This window comes from Eleutherodactylus coqui, chromosome 4, assembly GCF_035609145.1.
Source record: "Eleutherodactylus coqui strain aEleCoq1 chromosome 4, aEleCoq1.hap1, whole genome shotgun sequence".
Classification (NCBI taxonomy): Eukaryota; Metazoa; Chordata; class Amphibia; order Anura; family Eleutherodactylidae; genus Eleutherodactylus; species Eleutherodactylus coqui.
Window position 1 is genome coordinate 218,303,821 of NC_089840.1, and position 27,085 is coordinate 218,330,905.

The window sequence follows — 27,085 nt, forward strand, 5'->3', positions numbered from 1 at the left end:
GGCTAGATTAACTAAATCTGCAATTCTGGCACGGTTTTTATTTTTAATGACATTCACCGTGTGGTAGAATTAATTTTGCAGGCCAGCACGATTGTGTCAGTACCAAATTTACATAGGTTTTTTTTTGCTACTTTTCACCCTTTTATATATATAAAAAAAAAAGCACTGCATTCAAAAAGCACTAATATTTTTCTTTTTTGTTAATGGTGTTGTGTGAGGGGTTGTTTTTGTGGGATGAGTTGTATTTTTTTAATGGTTCTATTAAACGGCCCAAGGATGGTTTCACACGGACAAGAAAATCGCACGATTTTCACATGATGCTAGATTATGAAACCAATGATTTTCAATGGTTTTCCTCCCATTTGCAATGTTTTCACTGATATGATGTTCAGAGAACAAAAAATCGCGGTGTGCTTTATCTTTCTGCAATGTGTGTTTTTTTTATCTCCCGTGTTTCCCTATGAAACCTCCTTTTTATCGCATCGCAACGCAATTTAGGCCGCCTGCACACGGGCGGAAATCCCGCGGCGGTATTTCCCGCGGGATTTCCGCCACTGAGAGCCTGCATGGGAGTGCATTACAATACGCACTCCTATGCAGACGGCCGCGGTTTGGCCACGCAAAATCTCGCGCGGCAAACAAACCGCGGCATGTCCTATTTCTGTGCAGGGCTCGCAGAGCCTCGCACAGAAACGTCACTCACCCGGCCGCCGACTCCGGTCTGCGCATGCGCCGGCTGCCCGGCAGCCGGCACATGAAAGAGCCGGGGCCGCCAGGCGCGGGTGAGTACGCGCTCGTCCCTGCAGGCGCTCGGGTTGGGTCCCTCGGCGAGAATTCTCGCGGCCGGATCCGACCCGCTCGTCTGCAGGCGGCCTTAACGTTAGAAAGTCCTTCTGACTCTAACTAAAAAAATCGCAACAAAATTGCGCAATTAAAAGAAAAATGCAAGCGGCAGCAATCATTCTGCAAGAAAAAGCAGCGCTGATGCTCAAAAATCACGGGAAAAAAGACTGTGTGAAACTCGCCGAGGGATGTTACCTGCGCAAATCTACACGTAAAATTTCAATTCTGTGCGGATCATCTCTTAAAGTCACACATTCACACTTGCCCTTTAATGCATTTTAAAAGATGTTTCTTTAAGTTGCTACTATAATAAAAACCCTATATGATAAAGTTTTCTGAGGTCACCTCTGGCTCATATTAAGTGGGTCCAAAAGTGAAATTCTACCTCCACAATTTATTAGTCTTATGTAACAAATCTATGATCCCAGTGCAGATCTGCAGGCAGCGGCCAACATTCACTGACATGCTCTTTCTTGTTGGATACTTTTAATATCACTCTTCACGCTGTCCAATTCTGGCTATATTGAAGAACAGTTTTTTCTGTGCACTGAAAGTTTAACTCCGCGTTTACCATTTAGCGCACAATGAACAACTCTTAACATACTCTTCTCTTTCCAAACATTGACAATACAGGTTAAAAAAGTTACACTTCAGCAGAAGGACGTTTGATCCGCACAGAGATCTGATATAGATTTTTTTAATGCTCTTGGCAGTGTAATCGGTCAGTGTTTTTCTCATTTTGTGTGCTGTAGTTTACTCATGCCTTTTTAAGGTCCGTGGGATCTGTACTTTTTTTACCCATCGACTAGAGGTGTTTCAGTTAGGGCCCCTTCGCATGAATGTATTTGCACGCGCAATATGAAAAGAATAGAGCTCATTGATTTTACTGGGATCGCTCTCTGCACTCTTTTTTGCGTGCGGAACAGAAGTCCCCATAGAAGTCTATGGGAGGTGCAAATACTCGCTAAATTCCGTGGCAAAAAGAACACATCTGGAACTCATTAGGCTAAAAAGTCTTTAAAATCCCCGTGAGGGTGTGTCCCGCGCCCATGTGGACTGGCCCTATGAGCGCATAAAGTACAGTAATATGCACAAAAATGCACGTTAAGGCGCATTGTTCACGGTGTAAATGCATTGCACTTACACAAGTGTTTTTGCGCATATGCTCGTGTTAAGGCCCTGTGTATGGTCTTGTTCACAAATAAAGCCAACCAATGCCACAGTACTAAAAATGCAGCACAATTATGTACATTTAATGTTTTTTTTTCATACTTTTAAAAACTTTTTTTCTACAAGAAAATAGTTTTTTGGCTTGATAGACTTCCTGTCCGATCAAAGTATAATGTTTTACATCACACTGCAGATGCGATCAAACCATCGCAAGTTCATGTCTCCTATAGTGACGAAAAAAAATCAGTTTTAAAAAGTTATATTAATTATTTTACAAATAAAAGGTAATCAAAGATTTTATAATAAAAAAAATGTAACTAAAAAAACTCAACAACATATTTGGTATCGCTGCATCTATAAAAGTCCAATCTATCAAAGTAACACATTATTTACCCCACACAGTAAAAAAAATACATAACATTAGAATTGCGTTTTTTTGGTCACCCCGTCTCCAAGAAAAAATGCGATAAAAAAAGATTAAAAAAGCTACATATATTCCAAAATTTATGCCAGTAGAAAATACAGGATGTTTTGCAAAAATGAGCCCTCGCTATGTCGTAAAAAAAAAACGTTAAAGCGGTCAGAAGATGGCGGCAGAAAATAATAATTTTTTTTTTCAAAGATTATTTAATTTTTAAAAGCAGCATAACCAAAAATAATAATAAATTTGGTATTGTAGTAATTGTACTGAGCCTTAGAATAAAGTTATCTTGTCAGTTTTGTTGCAGTGTGTATGTACACTGTAGAAACAAGACCCTACAAAGGTAGCGGAGTTGCACTTTTTTTCCATTCCACTCCACCTAGAATTTTTCAAAAGTTTTTCAGTACATTGTATGGTACATTACATAGTACCACTGAAAACACAAGTTGCTGCACAAAAAATAAGCCTTCAGGCAGCTACATGGATGGATATAAAAGAGAGATATGATTTTTTAAAGCAGGGAGCAAAAATGAAAAAAAAAGGCCCTGTTCTTAAGGGCTTAAATAATAACAAAAAGTGCTTCAAGAAGAAAAGGTTATTCAATGACTTTGTTTAATAATGCCTATGACAAGGCCCTGACACTGCAGGAGTGTTTGATCCATGCCCTGCATACTGGGGAATGTGGTGTCTATACCTGTCCTGGTATTTTTGTGTCAGTATACCAGTAAGTATGACCGCCCTCCGTTGTCTGGTATTTTTGTGTCAGCATACCAGTAAGTATGACCATCCTCTGTTGTCCGGTATTTTTGTGTCAGTATACCAGTAAGTATGACCGCCCTCTGTTGTCTGGTATTTTTGTGTCAGTATACCAGTAAGTATGACCATCCTCTGTTTTTCTGATATTTTTGTGTCAGGATACCAGTATGACCACCCTCTGTTGTCTGGTATTTATGTGTTAGTATACCAGTAAGTATGACCGTTCTCTGTTTTTCCGGTATTTTTGTGTCAGGATACCAGTATTACCGCCCTCTGTTGTCCAGTATTTTGTGTCAGTATACTAGTAAGTATGACCGCCCTCTGTTGTCCTGTATTTTTTTTGTCAGTATATTAGTAAGTATGACCGCCCTCTGTTGTCCGGTATTTTTGTGCCGGTATACCAGGAAGTATGACCGCCCTCTGTTGTTCCGTATTTTTTTTGTCAGTATATTAGTAAGTATGACCGCCCTCTGTAGTCTGGTATTTTTGTGTCAGTATACCAGTAAGTATGACCGCCCTCTGTTGTCCGGTATTTTTGTGTCAGTATACCAGTAAGTATGACCGCCCTCTGTAGTCCCGTATTTTTTTGTCAGTACAGTAGTAAGTATGACCACCCTCTGTTTCCGGTATTTTTGTGTCAGTATACCAGTAAGTATGACCATCCTCTGTTTTTCTGATATTTTTGTGTCAGGATACCAGTATGACCGCCCTCTGTTGTCTGGTATTTATGTGTTAGTATACCAGTAAGTATGAATGTTCTCTGTTTTTCTGGTATTTTTGTGTCAGGATACCAGTATTACCGCCCTCTGTTGTCCTGTATTTTGTGTTAGTTTACCAGTAAGTATGACCGCCCTCTGTAGTCCCGTATTTTTTTGTCAGTACAATAGTAAGTATGACCACCCTCTGTTTCCGGTATTTTTGTGTCAGTATACCAGTAAGTATGACGGCCCTCTGTTGTCCCGTGTTTTGCAAGATATGAAAACCTCATTTTACAAGTTAAAGTACTGTATGAGATTATGTGTTCCTCAGTAATTTATACAGTAGAACACCAGCTCAGATAATAGAGTAACAATTCAATAAGCTGTTTTCTTTTCTTGCAGAATCTTCAGAAATTGGATCATCCCTTGTTGTTCACACCAGTGTGCCTTTTGGAAAGGAGCACTTGGAGCAAGACAAAGAAGCTGTACAGCCCCAGATTCTGAGGGAACTAGATTCAATCCTGCCTGCCCTTCCTAAACCAAAGGATGTCAAGTGTCAGAAATGGCGATATTCTCAGGTAGACAAGTCCATAAACATAGAATTTTTGTATGCCATGCAAGTGGGGAAATTATTAATTGTGCAGATTCTGCTTTCAAACATTGTCAAACATTGTCAAAAAAACAAGAATTTTAACGTTTCAGGCTCTTTCACTGATTGATTTCAATGGGTTCATTCACACGTCTTCTATTTTGTGTGCATTCTCGCACCAAAGGTGTCCCACAGAAGTCTATGGGTTGGTGCGCAAATGCGCATGCAATGCGCAAGGGGATGCGCGAAAAACAGTGCAAAAAAGGCAACACCATTGGGGAAAGAACAAATCTGGACCTCAGTAAGCTAAATAGCCTTTTTTATATCAGGGCAGTGTGGTGTTGTGTGTGCATATGAACAGGCACAAAAAGTACAGTGTAATGCACAGACACATGCGCAAATCAGCCTCGTTCATAGCGCAAATGCGTTGTACTGAAGAACGCTCATTTGCACATATGCTCATGTGAATGAGCCCTTATCCTGCTAATCTCAGGATGCCAGCCATATTAAAAAATAGTTGATACTCAAGAAATCTAGGATCCTGTCCCTCTTTTTCACTAAGATAGAGGATGAATCCCAGCCTAGAGTGTAGAGGAAAACATGCATGATACAATAGTATTGTCGACTTCCGATGACTGCTAACCCTACTACCCATCTTAAACAAGACACAAAAGATGAAATGGAGTTTATTAGCCACGGCAGTCAGTTTATTACCTTAACTAAGTTTTTTTTGGAAAACATTCTATATAATTCTAAGCTTAACGGTTTCAGGACAATTACACCCAGATGAAAAAAGTTCCTTGAGGTTCCCAAATCTGTCCTCAGTCTGCCCACATGAACACTTATTTTACCCTCACCCATTTAGCGCCAGCTTGAAGGCATCCATTATCTGACTTACTACCCTAGCTCTTTCACCCTCACCTGGGTGACCAGGACCTAGGCTATTAAGCAGAGCTGCATATTATAGCCTAACAACTGTTATTTCAACCACTGATTGGGGAGTTTAGAGTCTTATTAGTTCCTCTGAACTATAGTTTTCTGCACCAAATTCAAGGACACCCACCAAAGCTGCCATAACAGAAGAATTCCCCCTCCATGGCCAACCTAATCCATTCCATACAAACCCTTTGGTAAACTTTCATGGGACCAGCCCATTATAAAGTAAGGGCATGTGAGTGATTGCACCCTGATCATTGCTCACCATTGCTGATCTTCTATTAGTTGCCAATCCTTAGGATAGGTCATCACATCAGGACAACCCCTTTAACCTTTCCCCAATATGAAACAACATCTAAGAAGTTGGGTGGCAGAATTTTGGAATTTACATAGAATTCTTTATTGCAGAAATCTCTCACTGACTTCCAAATGGCAGTAGAATAAATCACATTAATAGAATCCTACAGAGCATGTTAGTAGAGTCAAGCAAAAACTTGGGTTGACAAGTGAAAATTCTACATGCCTCATGTTTCAAAACTGTCGGAGAAAAAGTGCTCTATTTCTCAACCTGATTTCAGATTTCTTTTCCTAAACTTCAATGGAAGAAAATACATAATTGAGCAAAAATTAGATCACTGCATTCAGTGTGCGCTAGAAATGTATCAGCTTGGGTATGATGTACAGTATAATGCAGTACTGCTGAAGCTTCCTCAATCACAATTGGAGATAGTCTCTTGATAGCTATACCACAGTGTTGTTTGTCATAAGTCAACGCTCTTGTAATACTTTTTTGTAGGGATTTGTTGCTCGTGGGAGATGTACAGTAGACAGGAAACAAAAGGAAAGATTGTCTATCGTTTAACCCACCCATATATTGATTGCCTGTCCTAAAATATTTGAAAAACTATTTAAGGCTATGTTCTTATCACGTTTAGGATGTCCTTTTGGGTTAGGAATTGTATCATTTCTCCTTAAGGAGAGCACCTAGAAGGTGTGAGGAGACTTATAAGGCCATCCATGCTCTTCTGAGAAATGTGTAAATGGGAAGATGGAACAATGCCTCTACAGCGCCACCTATTGGAAGACAGCATTCCTTTCAGTCAATGTCAGACTTTTTAACAAGCCTTGTTACGATGACTGGGAATTGTGAGCAAAAGCCAGAATCTTCTCCATAAGAAGAAGATAACCATACACAGACAACTGTTTTGGGGTGATTGCCCCTCATCAGTGTTCAGCAGGTTTCTGGATTGGCTAGTGAGAAGCCTATTGACGTGGGTCAGGAAGAGTATCGTTTTTCCTTAGGGAGAGCACTTGGAAAGTCTGATGTCCTTAAATGTCCTTTTACATGCAAAGATAATCTTTCAAATGGCCGAAAGATTGAAAGATTTTGCAATGTATTTGCATAAAGTGTTAATGGCTTTAATGGCCATTAACACTTTATCATCTTAATTTGCATGTAAAAGGACCTGCACAGGTTGTTTGCAGAGCCCAGCATGTTTTTACACACACGCCCATCTTTTGAAAGATGAGTGAAATGCATTCAAATGGAATCTATTTGCTCAGTCTTTCAGCGGGTGAATGATGGATTTTATGTGAAGTAAAATCCATAGTTCAAACGAAAACGTATAATGCCCGTGTTTGCATGTAACGATTATCGCTCATTTTTGTCCCTTTGGACAAATTTTGAGCAATAATCATTGCATGTAAAAAGGGTCTTCAGTGTGTACACTGGGAAAAGCTCCTATTGTTCACATTAAGAGTATTCATAGAGCTCGATTAACCGGATAGAGGACAAACGGGTGTCCTTTTGAACTCAACAAAAGTGCAAGCAGCCGCTCCTACACAAATGCACATGCAACAAAAAAGAAAGTCACTGCTTCCAACAAATAAAGTAAATGCAATGGTGCCTGTAAGCCTTTTCATTGAATGGCTGTGAGTGGCTCATTGAGTGCTGGCTCTGATTGGCTGAGCCAGCGCGCAAGGAACCAATCAGAGCAATCTCTTGCTGGAGGCGGGTTCTTCAAACCCCATCACTATCAAAAGATGCTTTGTCGGCGTAGACAAGTGCCCAGAAGCCTGCCCGGACCTCTGGAGAGCAGCAGCAGGGACCCAGGCGGCACCTGCTAGGTGAGTATTGATTTTATTTTTAGGTAGTGTAGCTAGTGCTTATGTTTAGCGCTGTCAAAAACGCGGTACCAAGTTGTGCCACATTTTGAGCAGCGCTGAAACCGCTGCCCATTCCTTTTTTAATGGACGACGCACAGCTGAAAATGGCCAAAGATAGAACATGCATTGCTGTCAAAGCACAGCATTAATGACACAGCATTTTGACGCTTTCGTGAACAGCCCTATTGAAATGAATAGGAGCATTATACAGAGTTTAGCGCAGCGCTGAAAAGACAGCGCTAAACGCTGTACAAAAAAGCCTGTGTAGGGGAGGTTTTAAAGACATATCTATTTGGGCTAAAGGCCTGCAAATGAACTCAGGAAAAGCAGGATACCTAACGATGTACTCTCATCGAAGCATCCGGAACAGATGGGTGAATGGAGTGCATGACAAAATGGCAAACAGCCACTACTGCACAAATGCGCATGTAACAAAACACAAAGTCAGCACTTTCACCGAATAAATTAAATGTGAAGGCGCATGTAAGCCATGGCTGCAACAAATGCAGTAACAGAAACACATGCCTCAGCACTCATACACATTTAATATCTAAATAAAATTGCACAACTTTGATTTGTGTGAGAGTGGCAATCTTATTCAGATATTAAATGTGCACGAGTACTGTAGCGTGTGTTGCTGTTACTAAAAGAGTGTCTTTTTAGTCTCCATCGGGCCTGTGTATCCAGAAAAATACTTACTGCTTGGTATACTCATATTTTTTACTGTCCTCCTTTTAATATTTAGGTTGGGAGTCAATATTAAAAAAACAAAACTAAAGTTTACCGCATATCTTGTACTTCACGTAAATTCCACAAATCCTAAATGCAGGGCAGTGCCGGAAAAAAAAACGTTAGTTCAAATGATGATAAACATGATCAGTAGGTAAAGTCTGCACAAGCCACATAAATACCAAATCATTTTATTTAGGTAGATTAAAATGAAATGTGGACAACATCAGTGAAGCAGACCCTAGTCTAGTGTTGCGACCAGCAATGAGTTTTGAACCCGGTGGTTTTTCATAATGGAGTTATGAACAGTCATTTCAATTTCAGAGGTTCTGTAGAGATCCCAAAAATAACTCTTTTGTCCTCTTTTTGGTGGAGTTATTGATAGAGTAAGGATGGTTTCACATCTGCGTTGGGACTTCTACTTGGAGGTTCCACCGCAGATCTGGCACTAAAAGCCGGGCAGCTGAGCGGAAACCAAACTGACCCAATTATAATCAATTAAGTCCGTTCGGCTCTGTTTGGTTCCATCCCTAGACGGAGCCGTTCGGCCATGGAGGTTCCCCTTTTCTGCTCCCTGAACGGAGCAGGAAAGCGGAACTCCAGGCGCGTGTGTGAAACCACCCTTATTGAAAATTTAGAGTCTTAATGAGAGTTTTTGTGCCCAGGCAGTAATATGGCAATAAAGTATAAGCAGGCATCTTAAAATTTAGAACTTTAGTGAGATGCAATATCATATTATTAGGTAGGACCAATGGGTAAAAAGAAAGTCAGCAACTCACTCATCACTAGTAGTGCATTGAATAACTTCATAAGAAGACATTTACAGCATTGTAATAAATATTTAAAGAAGTCACGCATTTCCTATAGCAGCCCACTCATTTGCCATGAAAGCCAAAATTTCTTTTTTTTTCCATGTGAAAGAAATAAAAAGCTCACTGTGTGAAATCCATTATTTCGGTGCTGAGTTAGCAACTTCAATTACTCACCAGAGATTACATGAATAGCAGTAAATATTAGCATTAACTGTCCTATGTATGCAGCTTGTTGTGTGGGGGTGGCTGGCATCTATCCTTGCACAGCTAGTAATGGCTCTCATATCTTCTCCGCACACTGCAGAGTTAATGACTTTAAAGGAAAGAAAAAGTTTAACATCTTGTTTCTGAAATTTGTTGGCTGACGGTGGATGCAAAAACAAGTTATATGTTCTGGTAATCTGATCCCGAGATGTGAGGCTTCCTGCATATAGAAAACCAAGTTCTTCTCCATGGATTGTATTGCTTGTTCTTCTGGATGACTTTTGGCTGAAGTGTTTTTTAACAGCTGAAGTCGAATAAGACCATGACTCTCGGGTTTTTAGGCAACAGGGTCCACCAAAACACCATTGTGTGCCAGTACCTTTCATTAGAAATCAATGTAAGTATCATACAGCCAACCCTCTTATAGTGGACATCATATGCCAAAAGTCAACATCTAAGCCAGACTTAGAGGTTGTACAGGGTGTCAGAATGTTCTCAAAAGGGTGGGGGCGGCACAGACACTCTGGACTCCAAACGTGCAAAAACTTACTTCAGTCTTTATTATGCTCCAGGCAACAAGGGAAATGCAACACAAAAAAGTCCATGCAGGAAACAAAATGCTATGCTGCACCATGCAGGCTGTTGGACTGTATGTCTCTCCTCAGGCTGTCAGGCACTGACTCCCTGGGAGCTGCAGACTTTTATGCCCCCGTAACGAGGTCAGTGCCTGCAGCTCAGGTTCTTGAGAACCAGGGTGAAGTTGTGGACTGGATCTCCACCCTGTCCAGACTAAGAGCCTGGAAGGGAGATATACTCCATCCACAACTTCACCCTTTAACTGCCCACAAGGGTTAGAAAGACTTGGCTGCTGTTGCATCAAAGTTGGGTGCAAAAACACCTCATCCGGATTGTATCCATATATACACACAATATACTAATGCGGAAAACACAAAATGTTATAATGAAACCAAAAAGTGGGGGAAAGAAAAATCTGACCCTAACCTACTAATGCAATGAGACCTTACCTTAAAGCGGAGCACTCGCCCCGAGCCACGTCAGGAATATTGGATGACCCTGACTCTCCCTAGTTGGAAACAGAGAAAATGTTTACAACAATAAATAACAATATATGCAAAATAGATTGGCTAGAGGACTAAAGAAAAATGTAAAAATGCTTTTTTACTATTTTCAAAAATAAACAATATTAGAAGTAGGAAAAAACTCTCTTCTCATTTTTATAATAAAAAATCGAAACAAAAAGAAAACAAAACTTACTTGGTACCGTCTCGTTAATAAATATCTGATCCATCAGAATAATGCATTATTTATCCTGAACAGTGAGCATAATCAGAGAAAATATGCCAGAATTGCGCTGCTTTTGGTCACCCCATCTCCCAGAAAAAATGTAATAAAAAGCGATCAAATAGTCATATGTACTCCAAAATGCTGCCAATAGGAACCACAGGTCATCCCACAAAAACAATGAGCTTTCACACAACCCTATCCATGGAAAGTTATGGCGATCAGAACAGAAAACATTTTTTTAAAGATGTTTTATTTTTTAAAAGTAGTGCAACAAAGAAAACCCTATATAGATTCAGTATCACTGTAATTGTACTGACCCACAGAATAAAGTCATGTCATTTGTGCTGCACTGTGTATGCTGTAAAAACAAATTTAATTTGGCATGCTTCTAAAAAAATATTAAATATGACCATAACTCACACAAAAAAATGCTCCAAACCCACTAATGCATTTCCGTCACCCTCTAGCACTCTTAGGGCATATTCACCTACTGATAAGCATCCTTTAATGTGCCTAAATAATGTGTGAGAAGATAGAGGCGGTCTTCTCTGAAAAAGTAATAAGGATGGCCATACACTTTAGATTGGCTGAACTCACAGATTTCGGCAGGACTGGACAATCATATAATATGTATATGTGAGGGGGCCCTAGACTGTTGTTAAGGCTGTCTTTTTTTATTAGGTGCATGTTGGTTTAAGTGTAAGCTGTGTGCGGGTGTGCAGGTGGGTTGGTGGAGAGAGATCATAAAAAGGAAGTGGTTGGGATGCCATAATGTAGTGTAGTTGCACAAGCAGGCCTGCATTTGACAGCTTCTCTACGAGGGCTGTCTATCCAAGCCACCCACTAACCAACAGAGATGGCATGCCGATTGCTGGTTCATGGCAATGAAAGTCTTCCAGTTCAAGCATGAATTGAGAGGGCTTGTCTGAATTCTTTTCCCATATGCTAGATGGCAGCCCTGTGGCCTGGCCCAGAGGTGTGGTTTATAAGTCCTGTAACCAGGAAGTGATCTTCTGTGGGCGAATGAGGACTGTAGGACGCCCGGCGGAGCTCTGGACAGCAGCAGGAGGACCCCGGACCGAGCCTGCTTAGGTAACTATTTCTTTTTTTTTTTTAATACAGCTAGGGCTTATTTTTGGGGTAGGGCTTATATTTTAAGCCTCACCGAAATCCTAAAAAATCAAGGCAGGGCTTATTTTCAGGGTAGGGTCTTATTTTTGGGGAAACAGGGTATAGGTTACTCTCATAGTGGCCCCAGTAGTAATAGTGACAGCCATAGTAGTTCCAGGGATGCTGACTAGCCCAAAGTCAGCCCTCTACTGGCTGCTAGCCAGGCAGCATCCCCACAGGCTTAACACTCACCCCGCCTGCTGTTCCGGTTCCGTGGCGGCAACAGCTGCTGCTGAGTCTTCGACCACTGACCTCTCACCTCGACACATGTTAGCAGGTTAGCGGTCATAGACTCTGCACTGCACCATCGGTGTCTGTGCCGACACGAGAGGTCAGCTGTAACAGACTCAGCAGTGGCTGTTGCCGCCACCGAACCTGAGCTACAGGCTGGGTGAGAATAATTCCTGTTATTTTGATGCACGGCTGGCGGGCACATAAAATGAGGCGGTGGGTCGTATTCGGGCTGCAGGCCTTGTGTTTGATGTGTGATCTAGAATAAATGTAATAACATTCAAAATAGAGGCTCTGAATTACAAGAAAAACATTGCGCACTTTAACTAATGAGAGTGGAATGGAAAGCTGAACCTGCGCGCTCAGTGAGGGAACGCTGCCCACGGGAGTCAGCACATAAAATCAATATAAAGGCTTGTTGAAATGTCGGAAGACGACTGAAAATGTACACAAATAATGGAATCCTGAATCTGGGATGATGTGAGATGTTACTGCATGCTTTCTGCTACCAGCGCAGTGTAAGCACCCATCTGGGACTGGAAAGAGACTTATTACACTTGTTTTGATGGAAGCCATTATAATGATGGCAGCAAAAAAAAAACTTGTATGCAGAAAGTGAGAGTGAGAACATGTGCGTTCCGAACACATCTATGGGATGTATTTTAATAGTGTAGCTACTTTTCAGGTAAGCCAAAGTACTTTCCAAAGGATAGGGCATAACTAACTGATCAGTGGGTGTCTCACCATTGAGACCCCCACCGATCCTCAGAATGGGGGGTCCTTTGTCCCCTTCTTTTCACTGCAGGATTGCTTCTCACAGTGAATGGAGCGCTATTGAGCATAGACAGTAAGTGCTTCATTAATTTCAATGCAGCTGATGGAAATACCCCAGTCCTTCTCACTTGGCTATCCCCACAGTTGCATTGAATGGAGCAGCAGCGCTCATGCGCAACTAATTTTCCTTTTCACTGTGGGAGTGCCATAAGCCCATAGTGAGGCAAATGGGCGACATGGAACCCCATTCTCGGGATCAATAGAATTCTGAGTTGTGAGACCCCCACCTTATTATCCCCTATTCTTAGGATAGGAGATAACGTATAATTTTAGTACAACCCCTTTTACAGAGGTTTTTCAGGGCAAGAACTATTGATGACCTAGGTCATCAACAGTTATTCGCCAGGGATCAGCTGTTTGGGATCCCCTATGAAGAGCTAATCTCCTGGCCCGCTATGAGTGCAGCCGCACTAGACATGTATCATAAGGGACAGGAGAGGAAGTGCCCTAGCTGGCTTCACTTCCATTGAAATCAATGGGAGCTGAAGTGGCCATTACATATCTGCATCCCTCTCTGGTGTCGGAGGCAGAAGTGCCGGACATGTAATAGCCGCTTCAGCTCCCATTGATTTTAATTGCAATGAAGTCAGTTATAGGGCACTTACTTTCCTGTTTCCTATGATGCTTGTCTGGCCCGCTTCAGTGACAGGAGGCCGGAAGATCAGGTGATCACGAGGAACCCAAGTGGTGGGCCCCTGCTGATTAGCTATTGATGAACTATCCTGAGGATAGGTCATCAATAGTTTCTACCCAGAAAATCTTTTTTATGAATGTATGAATTTCATCAGGGCTGAAAGCTGAATTCCAATCTGGGGGATTATTTTACATTGTATTTAACATATAAAAAGTCTGCAACTGACTTTGAAGACTGTGCTAGTGTCCCCTGTGTCCTGGAAGACTGGTTGCTCCTGAGCACCACTGACAGCAATGAAGACTGTGCAATAAGAACATGGGTTCACCTCCTTGCCCAGCGGTACAGCAAGCAAAGACAATTCCTGTACATGGCTTCATAATTGATATTGGTCCATACAAGGAAGACGGTAAGAAGGCTTGAGAAATTGGCTGCAACGTTGTCTCTGTCTTCCTTGCATGGACTAATTAAATATGCCTATCTTCCTTGTCGGAATCTCAAGTTATGGAAACATCTGTGGGAACACCGCCTGACTGCTGGCTGTTCAGGCCAGTCCAGACAAGGATTATTTATCTTCCTATATGTTACATTTTTTGGGTCGCTCTGATGCATTTCGCTAATATACTGCAGTCATTTAGGTAATGTGATACTGTGGGAGAGCGAAATCCATATGATACTGTTGTTTTAAGCGCGTGAATAATAATTATGATCATATTTCTTCTAAAAACCTTGATTCCAGACATTTAAAACTAGCAATGTTTTATTTTATACTGTATATCTAAAAACCATATAATCCCTTTGTGTATATTGTTTAGCCATAATTGTACATTCTTCCAGTAAAATATTACCTACCTCCACCGCTCATTAAAGGATGTTATACGGCTTAGCTCTGAGAAAAGCTGAAAAAAGTTGTAAATCGATAAATCTCAAATATTTGGTAAATGTGGTATCTTGACGGTTTTTTAACCCCTTAAAGCCCAAGCTCTGTAAATTTACAGTAGTTAGTCTTGGGCTTTTATTCCGGATGATAGTGAAAATACAGCGTGAGATTAAAGCTCCTGCTTCGGCAATCTAGCAGGCGCAAGTCAGGTTCTTGGGTTTTAGAGCTGAGGACCCAGAGGAGAAGGCAGAAACAGTTTTCAACTGCTTCTGCCTTCTTCTTTACAGGCTACATAGAGCTCAATGAGCACTATGTAGTGAAGAGAGAAAGCAGAACTGTTACTTCTGCTATTTGACCCAGCGATCACGTGACCGCTAAGTGCCCTCTGCCACAGTAGAGCTGCAGGGTCCTAGCAGATCCTAATCCGCTATATAAATGACTACTATGGTTGCCCGAGCTACAGTGTAAAAGTATGACATTGAAAAGAAAAAAAAAAAAACAATGTGAATGACCCCCAGAGGTCTTTTATGACATTATGGGGGGCATAGATCTAAAAAAAATGGTGACAAAAATAAGTAAAAAAGAAAAAATTATAGAATGAAATAAAAATATGTAAATAAAAAAGAAATCAAAACTGTCGCCATATGCACCCTGAGACTATCTGAGACTATACAAATTATATATTAAAACATCCAAAACAAAATGAGGAACCCATTCCTGTACTTTATTTTAGCAGAGATATACTAATTATAAAAATAAATAACTATACATTTTTAAAAAATCATTTTTTAGCGCTTCCCCCCTAAAAACAGGAAAAAAATTCAGTGAAAAAAGATAGAAAGAAATAGCCATATATGTCACGAAAAAAAGCAGCAAAAATAATTATGGTACTGAAAAAGTAAATAGGGCAGTAAAACCAGCACATGGGTAAAATCCCTAAAAAGTGTCTGGTCCTTTAGGACAGAAACACAGTAGTCCTTAAAGGGGTTGTCCCGCGACAGCAAGTGGGGTTCAGCACTTCTGTATGGCCATATTAATGCACTTTGTAATATACATCGTGCATTAAATATTGGCCATACAGAAGTTATACACTTACCCCCTCCTGGTGCTGGCGTCCCCGTCTCCATGGCGACGAGCAAACTGCTTCTCTGGTCGCCGGAACAGTCGCGCTTGCGCAGACAGGAATCCCCTTCTGGAAGGTCCTTGCTCATGAGCTGCGTCCTGGCTGCTCCCCCTTCTCAGCGTCATCGCGTAGCTCCGCCCCGTAACATGGTGCCGATCAGCCAATGGAGAAGAACATCCACGGTGCACCATGGGAGAAGACCAGCGGTGCACCTTGGGAAATGACGGCGGCCATCTTGGAAGAAGAATTTTTATAACTTCATGAAACGATCTAACGGTGAGTAGAAACTCTCTTTAAAATCGCTTTCCATGGGTAGATTATCATCTTTGCTTTAGGAGGGCAACTGGGCAGAGAAAAAATTTACAATTTTGCCGCGGGACAACCCCTTTAAGGGGTTAAGCTATTCCCCCTAAAAACCAACTTGGAAATGAACTGTAGGGTCTTGGACAAGAGCATAACTATATGCCGTTGCACCTGGGTCCAGTAGCCTTAGGGGGGCCATAAGAACTCTCTTTTTTATAGAGGGAGCCCAGTACTATGGATTAAGCATTATAGTTGTGTCATGGATTTATTTGGCATCCTCGGCGTAATCAATAGGAATGTTTGCACCCTCCTGGTTCACGATCAGAGATTGTGGCACAATGGAAGAAAATAGACACCGAGACAGACTGTCAGTGTAGAAAGTCTTCCTTGACTCTGCTTTATTAGTAGGCATATATCATATTTTATAGCATTAGGAGTTAACTGCCCTTTATTGGCATGCCGGAAATTGTGTAAGCAATACATGAAAGCATGTGATTGGGTGGACCATTTAAGGTCTTCTTACATCCTGTCCTGCGTGTGTGTCTGTCCTCATGGACGTCCAACATCACGTGGTTTCAGGTGGAGTGCAGGCGACATCTTAGGTGTTCGATGGAGGGGGCGGGGGCGGGGGGAACAGCATGTCGTCAAATGACGCCTGAGGGTTATGTGCCGGTAAAAAATGGGCCCTGAGGTTATGTGCGTGTGTTTCTATCAAGCTGCATATTCTGATAATGGTTAGCAGAACAGGATGTGGCCGGCGCATTCTGTTCTGCTGGCTCAGACAGTGAAATAGACCTTTCACCTTATACGTTCTCCATTACAGTTGGGGGCTCTATTACAGATTTTTAATTGGGCCCAAAAGCTTCAAGTTATGCTTCTGGTCCTGCAGTAAATAGTATACATACAAGACACTAGTATACATACAAGGCAAGAACGTTTTGCTTAAAAAAATCTGAAAAAAAATTGCAATACTCAAAATGACCTTACAGTTTCAGGACAAAATTCTGTCCCAGGAAAGGAAGGGGGTACATCACCTGCAGTTGTTCTCTGCCACCCCTTTGATATGTCAATTCTGGGCTCTGCTTTCAGCCATCCAAGATGGCCGCAGCTATTTTCTAGCTACTTGATGCACACTGGTCTCTGATTGGCCAGTGCTTTCATTGATAGTCTAACACTATCATTGCACAGTGCGGTTTTGGTACTCTGAAAGTTATGTTGGCGATCTTGAACAGTTGAAAACGGGATCTGGAACTGGTATTTCAGCGGGATGGCAAGAAAACAACAACTGCAGATTATATACCACCCCTCCAGTCCCAAGACAGAATTTTGTCCATAAACCAGAGGGTCGCTTTAACTCTTGAAAATCCATGGCAAATGAAAAAGGTAAAAGGGATATTCTGACTAGACACATTTTATGGCATATCCACAGAATGTGTTATAAATATCTGTCTAACTATGAGACCTTCACTTATACTGAGAAATGGGATTCTTAACCTTTTTCAGTATATACACTAATATACAAGGTATAGCACCAACAATATTCCGCAGCACCTTATAAATCAGGGGAAGCATACACAAGGTGATTCATAACATACGCAAGGTGAGTCGTAACAATGCACATCTTGAACAATAGAGGTGAGTACCCTGCTTGCAATAGTTTACAGGTTATAAGAAAGTATACACATAGAATGCTGTACATATATATATATGTGTGTGTGTGTGTGTGTATATATATATATTTGTATATATATATATATATATATATACATATACCTATGGCTGTGTGAGGCGATCACCAGCCATGTTTGTGAATAAAAAGATAACAGGTGCAGTGGGGTGTATGGGTGATGCATTGGGGAGAAGGGGGCAGGTTTCCAAGAGGAAATGTAGAAGCAGGGTAGATGGAGAAGAGTTTAGATTAGAGAATATGGTAGGCCCTCCCTAAAAAGATGTGTTTTTATGGCACACTTAAAGCTGTAGGCATTCAAAATTAACCTGATTGTCTGGGGGTAGCTCCAGAGAACTGAAGTGGCTCGGTAAAAGACTTGGAGGTGGGATACAGACTGAACTAGATGGGCATTGTCTTCATTCAACCTAACATACTATGTATGTAACTATGAGTGGGAGGTCTGGGTGAGAGGGGAATTTAATCTAAGGTCAATAGAAGAGCGGAGAGCGTGGGTAGGGTGGTAGACTGAGATGAAGGAGGAGATATAAGGCGATGAAGAACTGTGGAGGGACTTAAGCTGGGTGTACATGGGACGAATGTCGTGCAAACAATGCCTGACACTCGTCTCTGTATGTTCTTGCTCCCATGCTCCTGCACGGGAGCTAGTATCGCTGGATAGGTCACAGAATGGTCATCAAGGGGACGGGGTGGCAGGAGGAGGGTTCTATCTTCTTGCTCACCTGCCCCTCTCTATTGACATATCACAGCGGCTGTTCAGTACTGAACAGCTGCTATTTACACTGAACGATGAGTGATCAGCTCTTCGTCAATTGTTTATGCAGCATAAACGCTCAGCATTCAGTGTAAATAGTGGCCGTTCAGTGCTGAGAGGATGGAGAGGGGTGGGGGAGCGAGAGGAGAGAAATCTCCTGCAGCCTTCTCGCTGTGAGCTAGCAATACTAGCTCCCGTGCAGGTGTACAGGAGTTAGTATATGTGGTGATGAGTGTAGGGCATTGTTTGCCCGACACTCATCCCCTCTAAAAGGGCCTTGACAGATGAGATTGATGAGTTTAAATTGTATTCTACGTTTGACGGGCAGCCAGTGCAGTGACTGACAAAGATTGGAGGCATCAGTATAGTGACTGGCACAGGGTGGAGGCATCAGTGTAGCAGCCTGACAAGAAGATAAGCTTAGCTGCTGCATTCAGGATGGACAGGAGAGGGGAGAGTTTAAAGAGGGGAAGCCCAATCAGTAGCAAGTTGAAATAATCGAGCCAAGAGTAGAAGTAGGGGCGGCGAATAGGACACTGAAGAGGTGGTCAGAGAGGTAGAAGGAGAACCAGAAGAGCGCAGTATCCTTAAGGCTGATAGAGCGGAGCATATTGAGGAGGAGTTTGTGATCTACAGTATCAGATGCCGCAGAGACCCAGAAGAGTCAGTAGAGAGGGCTCGCCATTCAATTTAACCATCAGAAGATCATTTAACACTTTAGTAAGAGCAGTTTCTGTGGAATGTAGAGAGTGAAAACCAGACTGCAAGGGATCAAGAAGAGAATTATCTGAGAGATAGCTTATTAGCTGAGAGTAGACCAGATGTTCCAGGAGTTTGAAGATGAAGGGGAGATTAGAGACGGGTCAGTAGTTGGCAGCACAGGACGAGTCATGAGACAATTTCTTTAGTAATGGGGATTTGATAGCATGTTTAAAAGAGGAGGGAAAGATACTAGAAAAAAGAGACAGGTTGAATATTGTTTTGAGGTGACCGATGATAGCCGGGTAGAGGGACTTAAGAAGGGGAGAGGAAATTGAGTCACTAATGCAGGTAGGGCAAGAAGAAGAGCCTGGAGATGTCTTCTGTTGTTGGGTCAAATGCTGAGAGTGAACCGGAGAAGGTACAGGAGAGAAGGGGATCAAAGCTAATTGGGGACTGTGCTAGTTAGGAGTGTTGTTGGAAAGACAAGAATAAAGCAGAGGAAGTTGTGATCAGAGAGCAGGAGAGAAAAGTTTGCAAAGTCAGAAAGAACAAAAACGTAAGAAAGCCAAGTCAAGCATATTGCTATCTTTGTTTCTGGGGGAAGCTTTAAGCTGTGAGAGGACTAGAAACTGAGAGGTGGACAGGGAGATCAGTTTGTCTATGGGGATTTTGGCATCGCTAAACACCCTTGCTACACTGCCTGAGCGGAAAAAAAAAAAGGATACTCACCTTGCAGGTGATGTTGCTGTCCCCAGTGGCGCTCTTGGCACTTGTCAGCCGGCAGGGGAACTTTTTCTCTGATGGCGTGGATTTCAAATCCCCGCCTCTAACAAAAGATTGCTCTGATTGGCTGAGGACTGCTGAGTGACAGCCCACTCAGTCAATCACAGCCAGCACTGGATGCGTCCAATCACAGCCATTCATTCATTGAATGGCTGTGATTGGACGCATCCAGTGCTGACTCTGATTGGCTCAGCCAACTGTCACTCAGCGTCACTTAGCCAATTAGAGCAATCAGCTTCACAAGGTCCTGACAGCGGTGCCAGGGACAGCAGCTTCACCAGCTAGGTGAGTATTGATTTTTTTTCAGCAGCCTTGGCTGCGTTTTCAGCTGTGCTGAAAACACAGCCAAAACGCTGGCATAGACGCATGCCAGCGCTGCTGAAACCGGGCAGAATCTGCAGTGAACGCAGCGTTGAAAAACATTGTGTTTCTGCAAACGCCTGTGTAAGGGGCAGATAAATTATTGTTAATGGAAATAAAAGGTGGGCTGTAGTAAGGAGAGATGACCCCTGCAGCTAGTAGGAGGAGGTGCTTTTCTTTCTTCTTTTTTTCCAAGTCCTCCTTCTCCCTCCTCGTCCTGTATAATATGTAGGTGCTATATAAATAAAGGTCATTATTGTTAATATACCGAAAGAGAACATAAAAACTACATACAGATGTTGTTTTTGGCCAGAATTGAACCCATGACCCCAGTTCTGCAAAGCAACAGTTCTAACCACACAGACACTGTCCTTCCTCTGACTTACAACTGGAAGAATCTCAATATGACAGGTCTAGCCTGTAAAGTACGGTACTCAAAGATTCAAAATTTGACTGTGACTGCTTTGGTCTGCACACCTTGAAGTGGTTGTCCGGTTACTGCGGTCCCGGGATTTTTTGTGACAGATAGTGTCACAGGAAATCATATGACTGCTGCAGTAATATTCTTGAAGTCCTGGCATCATAGCACTTAGGGTATGAGCGCTGATGCCAGGAGAACGGGCGGTGAAGCTGCAGCCTCCCATTGACTGCAGCAGTCACCTGATTTCATGTGACATCATCTATCACTAGGCCCGTAGCGAGCTGCAGCGCTGGATCCCAGCAGCCATGGAGGGGTACGTATATCTGTTTATGTTTTTCACACTGGTAATCCTATTAAAAAGGGGTTTGTCCACTAAGTAGACAATCTCTGTAAGGGAGCACTCCAATATGAAGACTCCTGTGAATAGGAAAGGAGGGAGTCAATAGTTACATAGCTATAACATCTCAAATCAAACTTTTCAGAATAATTATAACTAATTATAACCCTCAATAACATTTGTTATTGGATAAGCATTTCACCATTTTTAAAATGCTTTCATTCACTCTGCCATTACTATCTCTTAGGTTAGCACATTCCATAGTTTGACTACTGTAACTGTAGAGAACCCCTTCTGACATAGATGCCTAAACTGCCTTTCCTCCACATGTAATAGTAACATAGTATGTAGTTTAGCCTATTTCTCCCCAAATGATGATCCAAAGGAAGTAAGAAAAAAACCCAATGAAGAAGAAGCCAGTTTTCCCAATTTAAAGGGAAAAAATTCCTCCTGACTCCAGTCTGGCAATTAGAATAATTTCCGAATCACCGACCCTTCTGAAGTGATTAGTGACAATAAACTGTAATATTGTAATGATTAAAGGGGTTGTCCCGCGCTGAAATCAAAAGATTTTTTTTTCAACAGACCCCCACATTGTGCACAGTTAAAAAGAATTCATTTGTTATTATTATTTTTTTTTTTTATTCGCTTACCTGCATCCCCGTTCTGCAGCTTTGAAGATTCTTCTTTTCTTCTTTCAAAGATGGCGCCGCTGGTCTTCTCCCACGGTGCACCGCGGGTCTTCTCCCATGGTGCACCGTGGATTTTCTTCTCCAGTCTTGCGTTCCACTGCCGATTACAGCCACCTCATTGGCTGATCGGCACCACATGACGGAGGCGGAGCTACGATGATGCGGAGAAGAGGGAGGAGCCAGGACGCAGCTCGTGAGCCCGGAGGGAGACAGAAGAGGAATCCTTCAGTGCGCAAGCGCGACTGTTCGTGCGACCAGAGAAGAGGCTTCATCGTCGCCATGGAGACGGGGACGCCAGCGCCAGAGGGGGTAAGTGTATAACTTCTTTATGGCCAATATTTAATGCACGATGTATATTACAAAGTGCATTAATGGCCATACAGAAGTGTTTAACCCCACTTGCTGTTGCGGGACAACCCCTTTAATAAAGGCATCCAGGCCCCTTTTATCAAATTCGCCATCACCACGTCCTCAGACAAGGAATTCTATAGTATCACTGCTCTTACAGTACAGAACGCCCTTCTATGTTGGTGTAAAAACCTTCTTCCCTCTAGACGTAGAGGCCACCCCCTTTGTTACAGTCACAGTCCTGGGTATAAACAGATGGTGGGAGAGATCTCTGTATTGTCCCCTGATATATATATTTATAGTTATCAGGTCGCCCCTTAGACGTCTTTTTTTCTAAACTAAATAACCCCAATATTGATAACCCCTCTAGGTATTGTATTCCGCCCGTTCCATTTATTACTTTAGTTGCCCACCTTTGTACCCGCTCAAGCTCTGATATGTCCTTCTTGAGTACCGATTAACAAAACTGTCCACAATATTCCATGTATGATCTGACCAGTGACTTGTAAAGAGGAAGAACAATGTTCTCGTCCTTGAATGTCCCATGGTCCTTTGCAAAGTCCTTGGGAAGAATAAATCCTGTACTGACCCCATATATTTATACATGTAAATTAGATCATTTACATGTATAACATCTCTTTTCCAGCTGAACAACTTTTCTTTTTGCTAGTCTCTCGTTATATAAGAAAGATCTCTCATCCCATTTAATAATTTGTACACCCATCCTTGAACCCTCTCTAGATCTCCTCTATCACTTTTAGAATATGGAGCTCCCCAATGAATCACTTACTCGAGATGTGGGATTACAATTGATCTATTGAAGGGTAAGATTACATTGGGATTCTTGTCCCTCTTCTTATACACCCAAAGTCTTATTTACTTTTGCAGCTGCTTGACATTGAGTACTGCTGCTTAGTTTATGTGTAACCAGAATATACAAGCCCTTCTCTTTCGTCCTCAGTGCTCTGCCATTTACTCTACATGTAGTAATATGATTTCTGCTGTCTAGGTACATTATTTTACATTTTGCAACATTAAAATTCATCTGCCATGTTCTTGCCTATACTGACAGCTTATCCAGGTATTTTTGTTATATTTTAGAGTTATGGTGAGTGACCAAGGATAATATCTACATGGAGTTTGTATGTTCCTCCTATGTTTGTGTAGGTTTCTTCATAATACTCATCACTATTTATGCAGCACATACATATTACACAAGAGGAGGTGGAGGAATTGGAAAACATAAAAGAGAAAAAGCACAGTGGATCTGTGGTCAGTGCTGCTGCTTTATAGCACTGCATCCAAGGTTCAAATCTGGCCAAGGACAACATCTGTGTGGGGTTTAGATGGGTTTCTTCTTTAACAATCACCTTTATTTATATAGTCCATACACATTTACACAAAAGGACGAGTGAGGAGGAATTTGTAAAAGGAGGAAGGAAAAGCACAGTGGCTCAGTGGTTAGTGCTGTTGCCTTAAATACTTGGGTCACAGGTTTGAATCTGGTTAGGAGTAACCTCTGCATTGAGTTCTAATTTGAGCTTGAGAGCCCCAATAAAGGTGATTATTATGGAGAAGAAAGCCATTGTCATGGCTCAACGGCCACGACAGACCGGTAGCATACTGGCTGCGAAGCGGAAATGGACTGGCAGTACTACTGTGTTTCCCTGAAAATAAGACACTGTCTTATATTAATTTTTGCTTCAAAAGAGGCACAGTGTCTTGTTTTGGGGTAGAGGTGTCTTATAATATTTACCTAGCAGCCGGCATTCCGGTCCCTCACGCTGGTCTCCATTGCTGCTGCAGGCTTCCGTGTCCTCCGGCACGCAGACAGAGCAGTTCTTCTGGGTAGCAGGGCTTAAATACCTCGCCTCCTGTAAGCTAATGCTCTGATTGGTTAATTGAGCGCCATGTCGGCCAGTGTGAGCTGGAGCTTGATTAACCAATCACAGCCATTCATTGAATGACATCATTGTGTAGCTAGGTCTTATTTTCAGAGGAGGGCTAATATTTCAAGTATTGGGGTAGGTCTTACTATCGGGGAAACACGGTAGGTCAGTCAGAGCCAAGTTATGACACTTTTGAAGGTTGTATGTTTGTTATCCTCTTGGGTTCACAATGACATTGATAAAGGGTCATTGGAGTCTTATGTTGAAATTCCCCTAGGAGGTTTTTGTTTTCATGGGCTGGCCAATCTCTTTGAGAGGGGGTTTACATATTTCAACCCCTGCTCTCACTAATTGCTGATTATTCATCTCTCTTGGGTGAAGTTTGTCTATTCCTTTTTCCCTAGATGCTGCCATCTGGATTAAGCTAAGTAGTTGATGTATTGATTTTTGGTGCATTGATTTATTTCTGTGTTGGAGTTGTTTTTGCCATTGCTCCTTCTGCCATTATTTGTTATCACCTGCTTATTGACATTTCCTATCTCTACCTAGGGTTGGCCTAGGTTCAGGACTTGGGGGTCATCCTTGTCGGGACGATTCCCCCACTTTAGGGAGGGTATTTTCACCCCTTTCACTGGTAGGGTTAGATTCCCCATTTTTCCCCCTGGTTTGTGTTGGGTGGTGGTTTTAGTGTTTTACGTGGGAATTTCTGGAGTTTATTTGTCTTGTGTGAACACTGTCATGTGTCTGTACTGGGCGTGATGTGTAAACTCTCAGCATGGACATAACAGCCATGCATATATTGTCCTTGGCAAGATTTGAACCCAGACCTGAGGGCTGATATGGCACCGTTGCCTTGCTAAACACAGAGCCACCATGCTGTAGAATGAGGATTTTTTATTATATGGCTGCATTAACGACCTTCTGGAGGCAAAATCAGTGAACCAATTTTTACTCTCATTGACTTTAATAAGAATTGGGTCATCTCAATTATTTTTAAGAAAATCAGGCCAATCCTGACCTAAACTGATTATTTCAATAATTGTTCATCACTATCCGGACTTATCTAGGTCTCTAGCAGCTCAACCACCTTTTAATGATAATGAGATAACTCTGCTTATTCTTTTTTAGTCTATACAGTAAAGCTGATAAATGAGCTGCAGAAAACCTACAAGTGTCAACCTATTGTGTATGTGCCAGAGTGAAACTTGGAATATTGTAAGATTATGGGGTTTGGTTTCATATCAATAGTCATAAGAAGTTAAAAAAATGAATTCCCCAAAAGGAATACATTTCTAGTAAAAAACTATTTAAATAATATACCACTTTCTGATGATTCATTCCCTTTAAAGGCTGCAGCTAAATAGTGTATTACAAAGGACGGACAATTTCTAAGGGAATAAAATAACTTCCCAGCACCCTGTACTCTGTTTATATCAAGTGTGCTTTGAATACAGCACTTGCTGCAAATCTGTAGCCTCCTCTCCAACGTGCACTAATCTGCTCTGTTTATACAAACATACAAACAGTCCGCGGCCATTTACATCACTCACTCATCCAATTATTTATCTTACTGGATTCTTCTGTAAACCAGTCTAAAATATACTAATTTAACACTGGAAGTCTTCCCTGCATAGTTTACTTAATTATTCATTCCCCAAAGGGCTAGAAAGATGGTATGTAGCTAAAAAATGTAATATAGATAAAGTAACAATGTATCCAATTTAATCAGATTTGACTAAAAATAATTTAGAACTTGTTTCATATTTACTAATAAAGTAAAGATAGAAGATAGATAGATAGATATGAGATAGATAGATATGAGATAGATAGATATGAGATGGATAGATATGAGATGGATAGATATGAGAGAGATAGATATGAGATAGATAGATATGAGATAGATAGATATGAGATGGATAGATATGAGAGAGATAGATATGAGAGAGATAGATATGAGAGAGATAGATAGATAGATAGATATGAGATAGATAGGTAGATAGATATGAGATAGGTAGATAGATATGAGATAGATAGATAGATAGATAGATATGAGATAGATAGGTAGATATGAGATAGGTAGGTAGATATGAGATGGATATATATGAGATGGATAGATATGAGATAGATAGGTAGATAGATATGAGACAGATAGATAGATATGAGACAGATAGATAGAAATGAGATAGATAGGTAGATAGATATGAGATAGATAGGTAGATAGATATGAGATAGATATGAGATAGATAGGTAGATATGAGATAGGTAGGTAGATATGAGATAGGTAGGTAGATATGAGATAGGTAGATATGAGATAGATAGATATGAGACACATAGATAGATATGAGACAGAGAGATAGATATGAGATAGATAGATAGATAGATATTAGATAGATATGAGATAGATAGATAGATAGATAGATAGATAGATAGATAGATATGAGATAGGTAGGTAGATATGAGATAGATAGATATGAGGATAGATAGATAGATATGAGACAGATAGATAGATAGATAGACAGATAGATAGATAGATATGAGATAGATAGATAGATATGAGACAGATAGATAGATATTAGATAGATAGATTGAGAGATAGATAGATATGAGATAGATAGATAGATAGATATGAGATAGATAGATAGATAGATAGATAGATATGAGATAGATAGATAGATATGAGATAAATAGATAGATAGATAGATATGAGATAGATAGGTAGATATGAGATAGGTAGGTAGATATGGGATAGGTAGGTAGATATGAGATAGATAGATAGATAGATATGAGACAGATAGATAGATATGAGATAGATAGATATGAGATAGATAGATATGAGACAGATAGATAGATATGAGACAGATAGATAGATATGAGATAGATAGATAGATAGATATGAGATAGATAGATAGATATGAGATAGATAGGTAGATATGAGACAGATAGATAGATAGATATGAGATAGATAGATATGAGACAGATAGATAGATATGAGACAGATAGATAGATATGAGACAGATAGATAGATATGAGACAGATAGATAGATAGATATGAGATAGATAGATAGATAGATAGATAGATAGATAGATAGATAGATAGATATGAGATAGATAGATAGATATGAGATAGATAGATAGATATTAGAGATGAGCGAGCACCAAAATGCTCGGGTGCTCGTTACTCGGGACGAATTTTTCGCGATGCTCGAGGGTTCGTTTCGAGTAACGAACCCCATTGAAGTCAATGGGCGACCCGAGCATTTTTGTATTTCGCCGATGCTCGCTAAGGTTTCCTTGTGTGAAAATCTGGGCAA

At 41.3% G+C, this 27,085-nt stretch overlaps 1 protein-coding gene across 1 annotated transcript in view; it reads left to right on the plus strand.

The window, feature by feature from the left end:
* The window catches only part of RNLS (renalase, FAD dependent amine oxidase), a 162,718-nt gene that overhangs the window by 126,773 nt on the left and 8,860 nt on the right, over window positions 1-27,085 (plus strand). Inside the window, exon 6 of the mRNA XM_066600764.1 lies at window positions 4,291-4,466. Within this exon, the coding sequence (XP_066456861.1) occupies window positions 4,291-4,466 (176 nt within the window). The remainder of the gene's footprint in view (window positions 1-4,290; window positions 4,467-27,085) is intronic.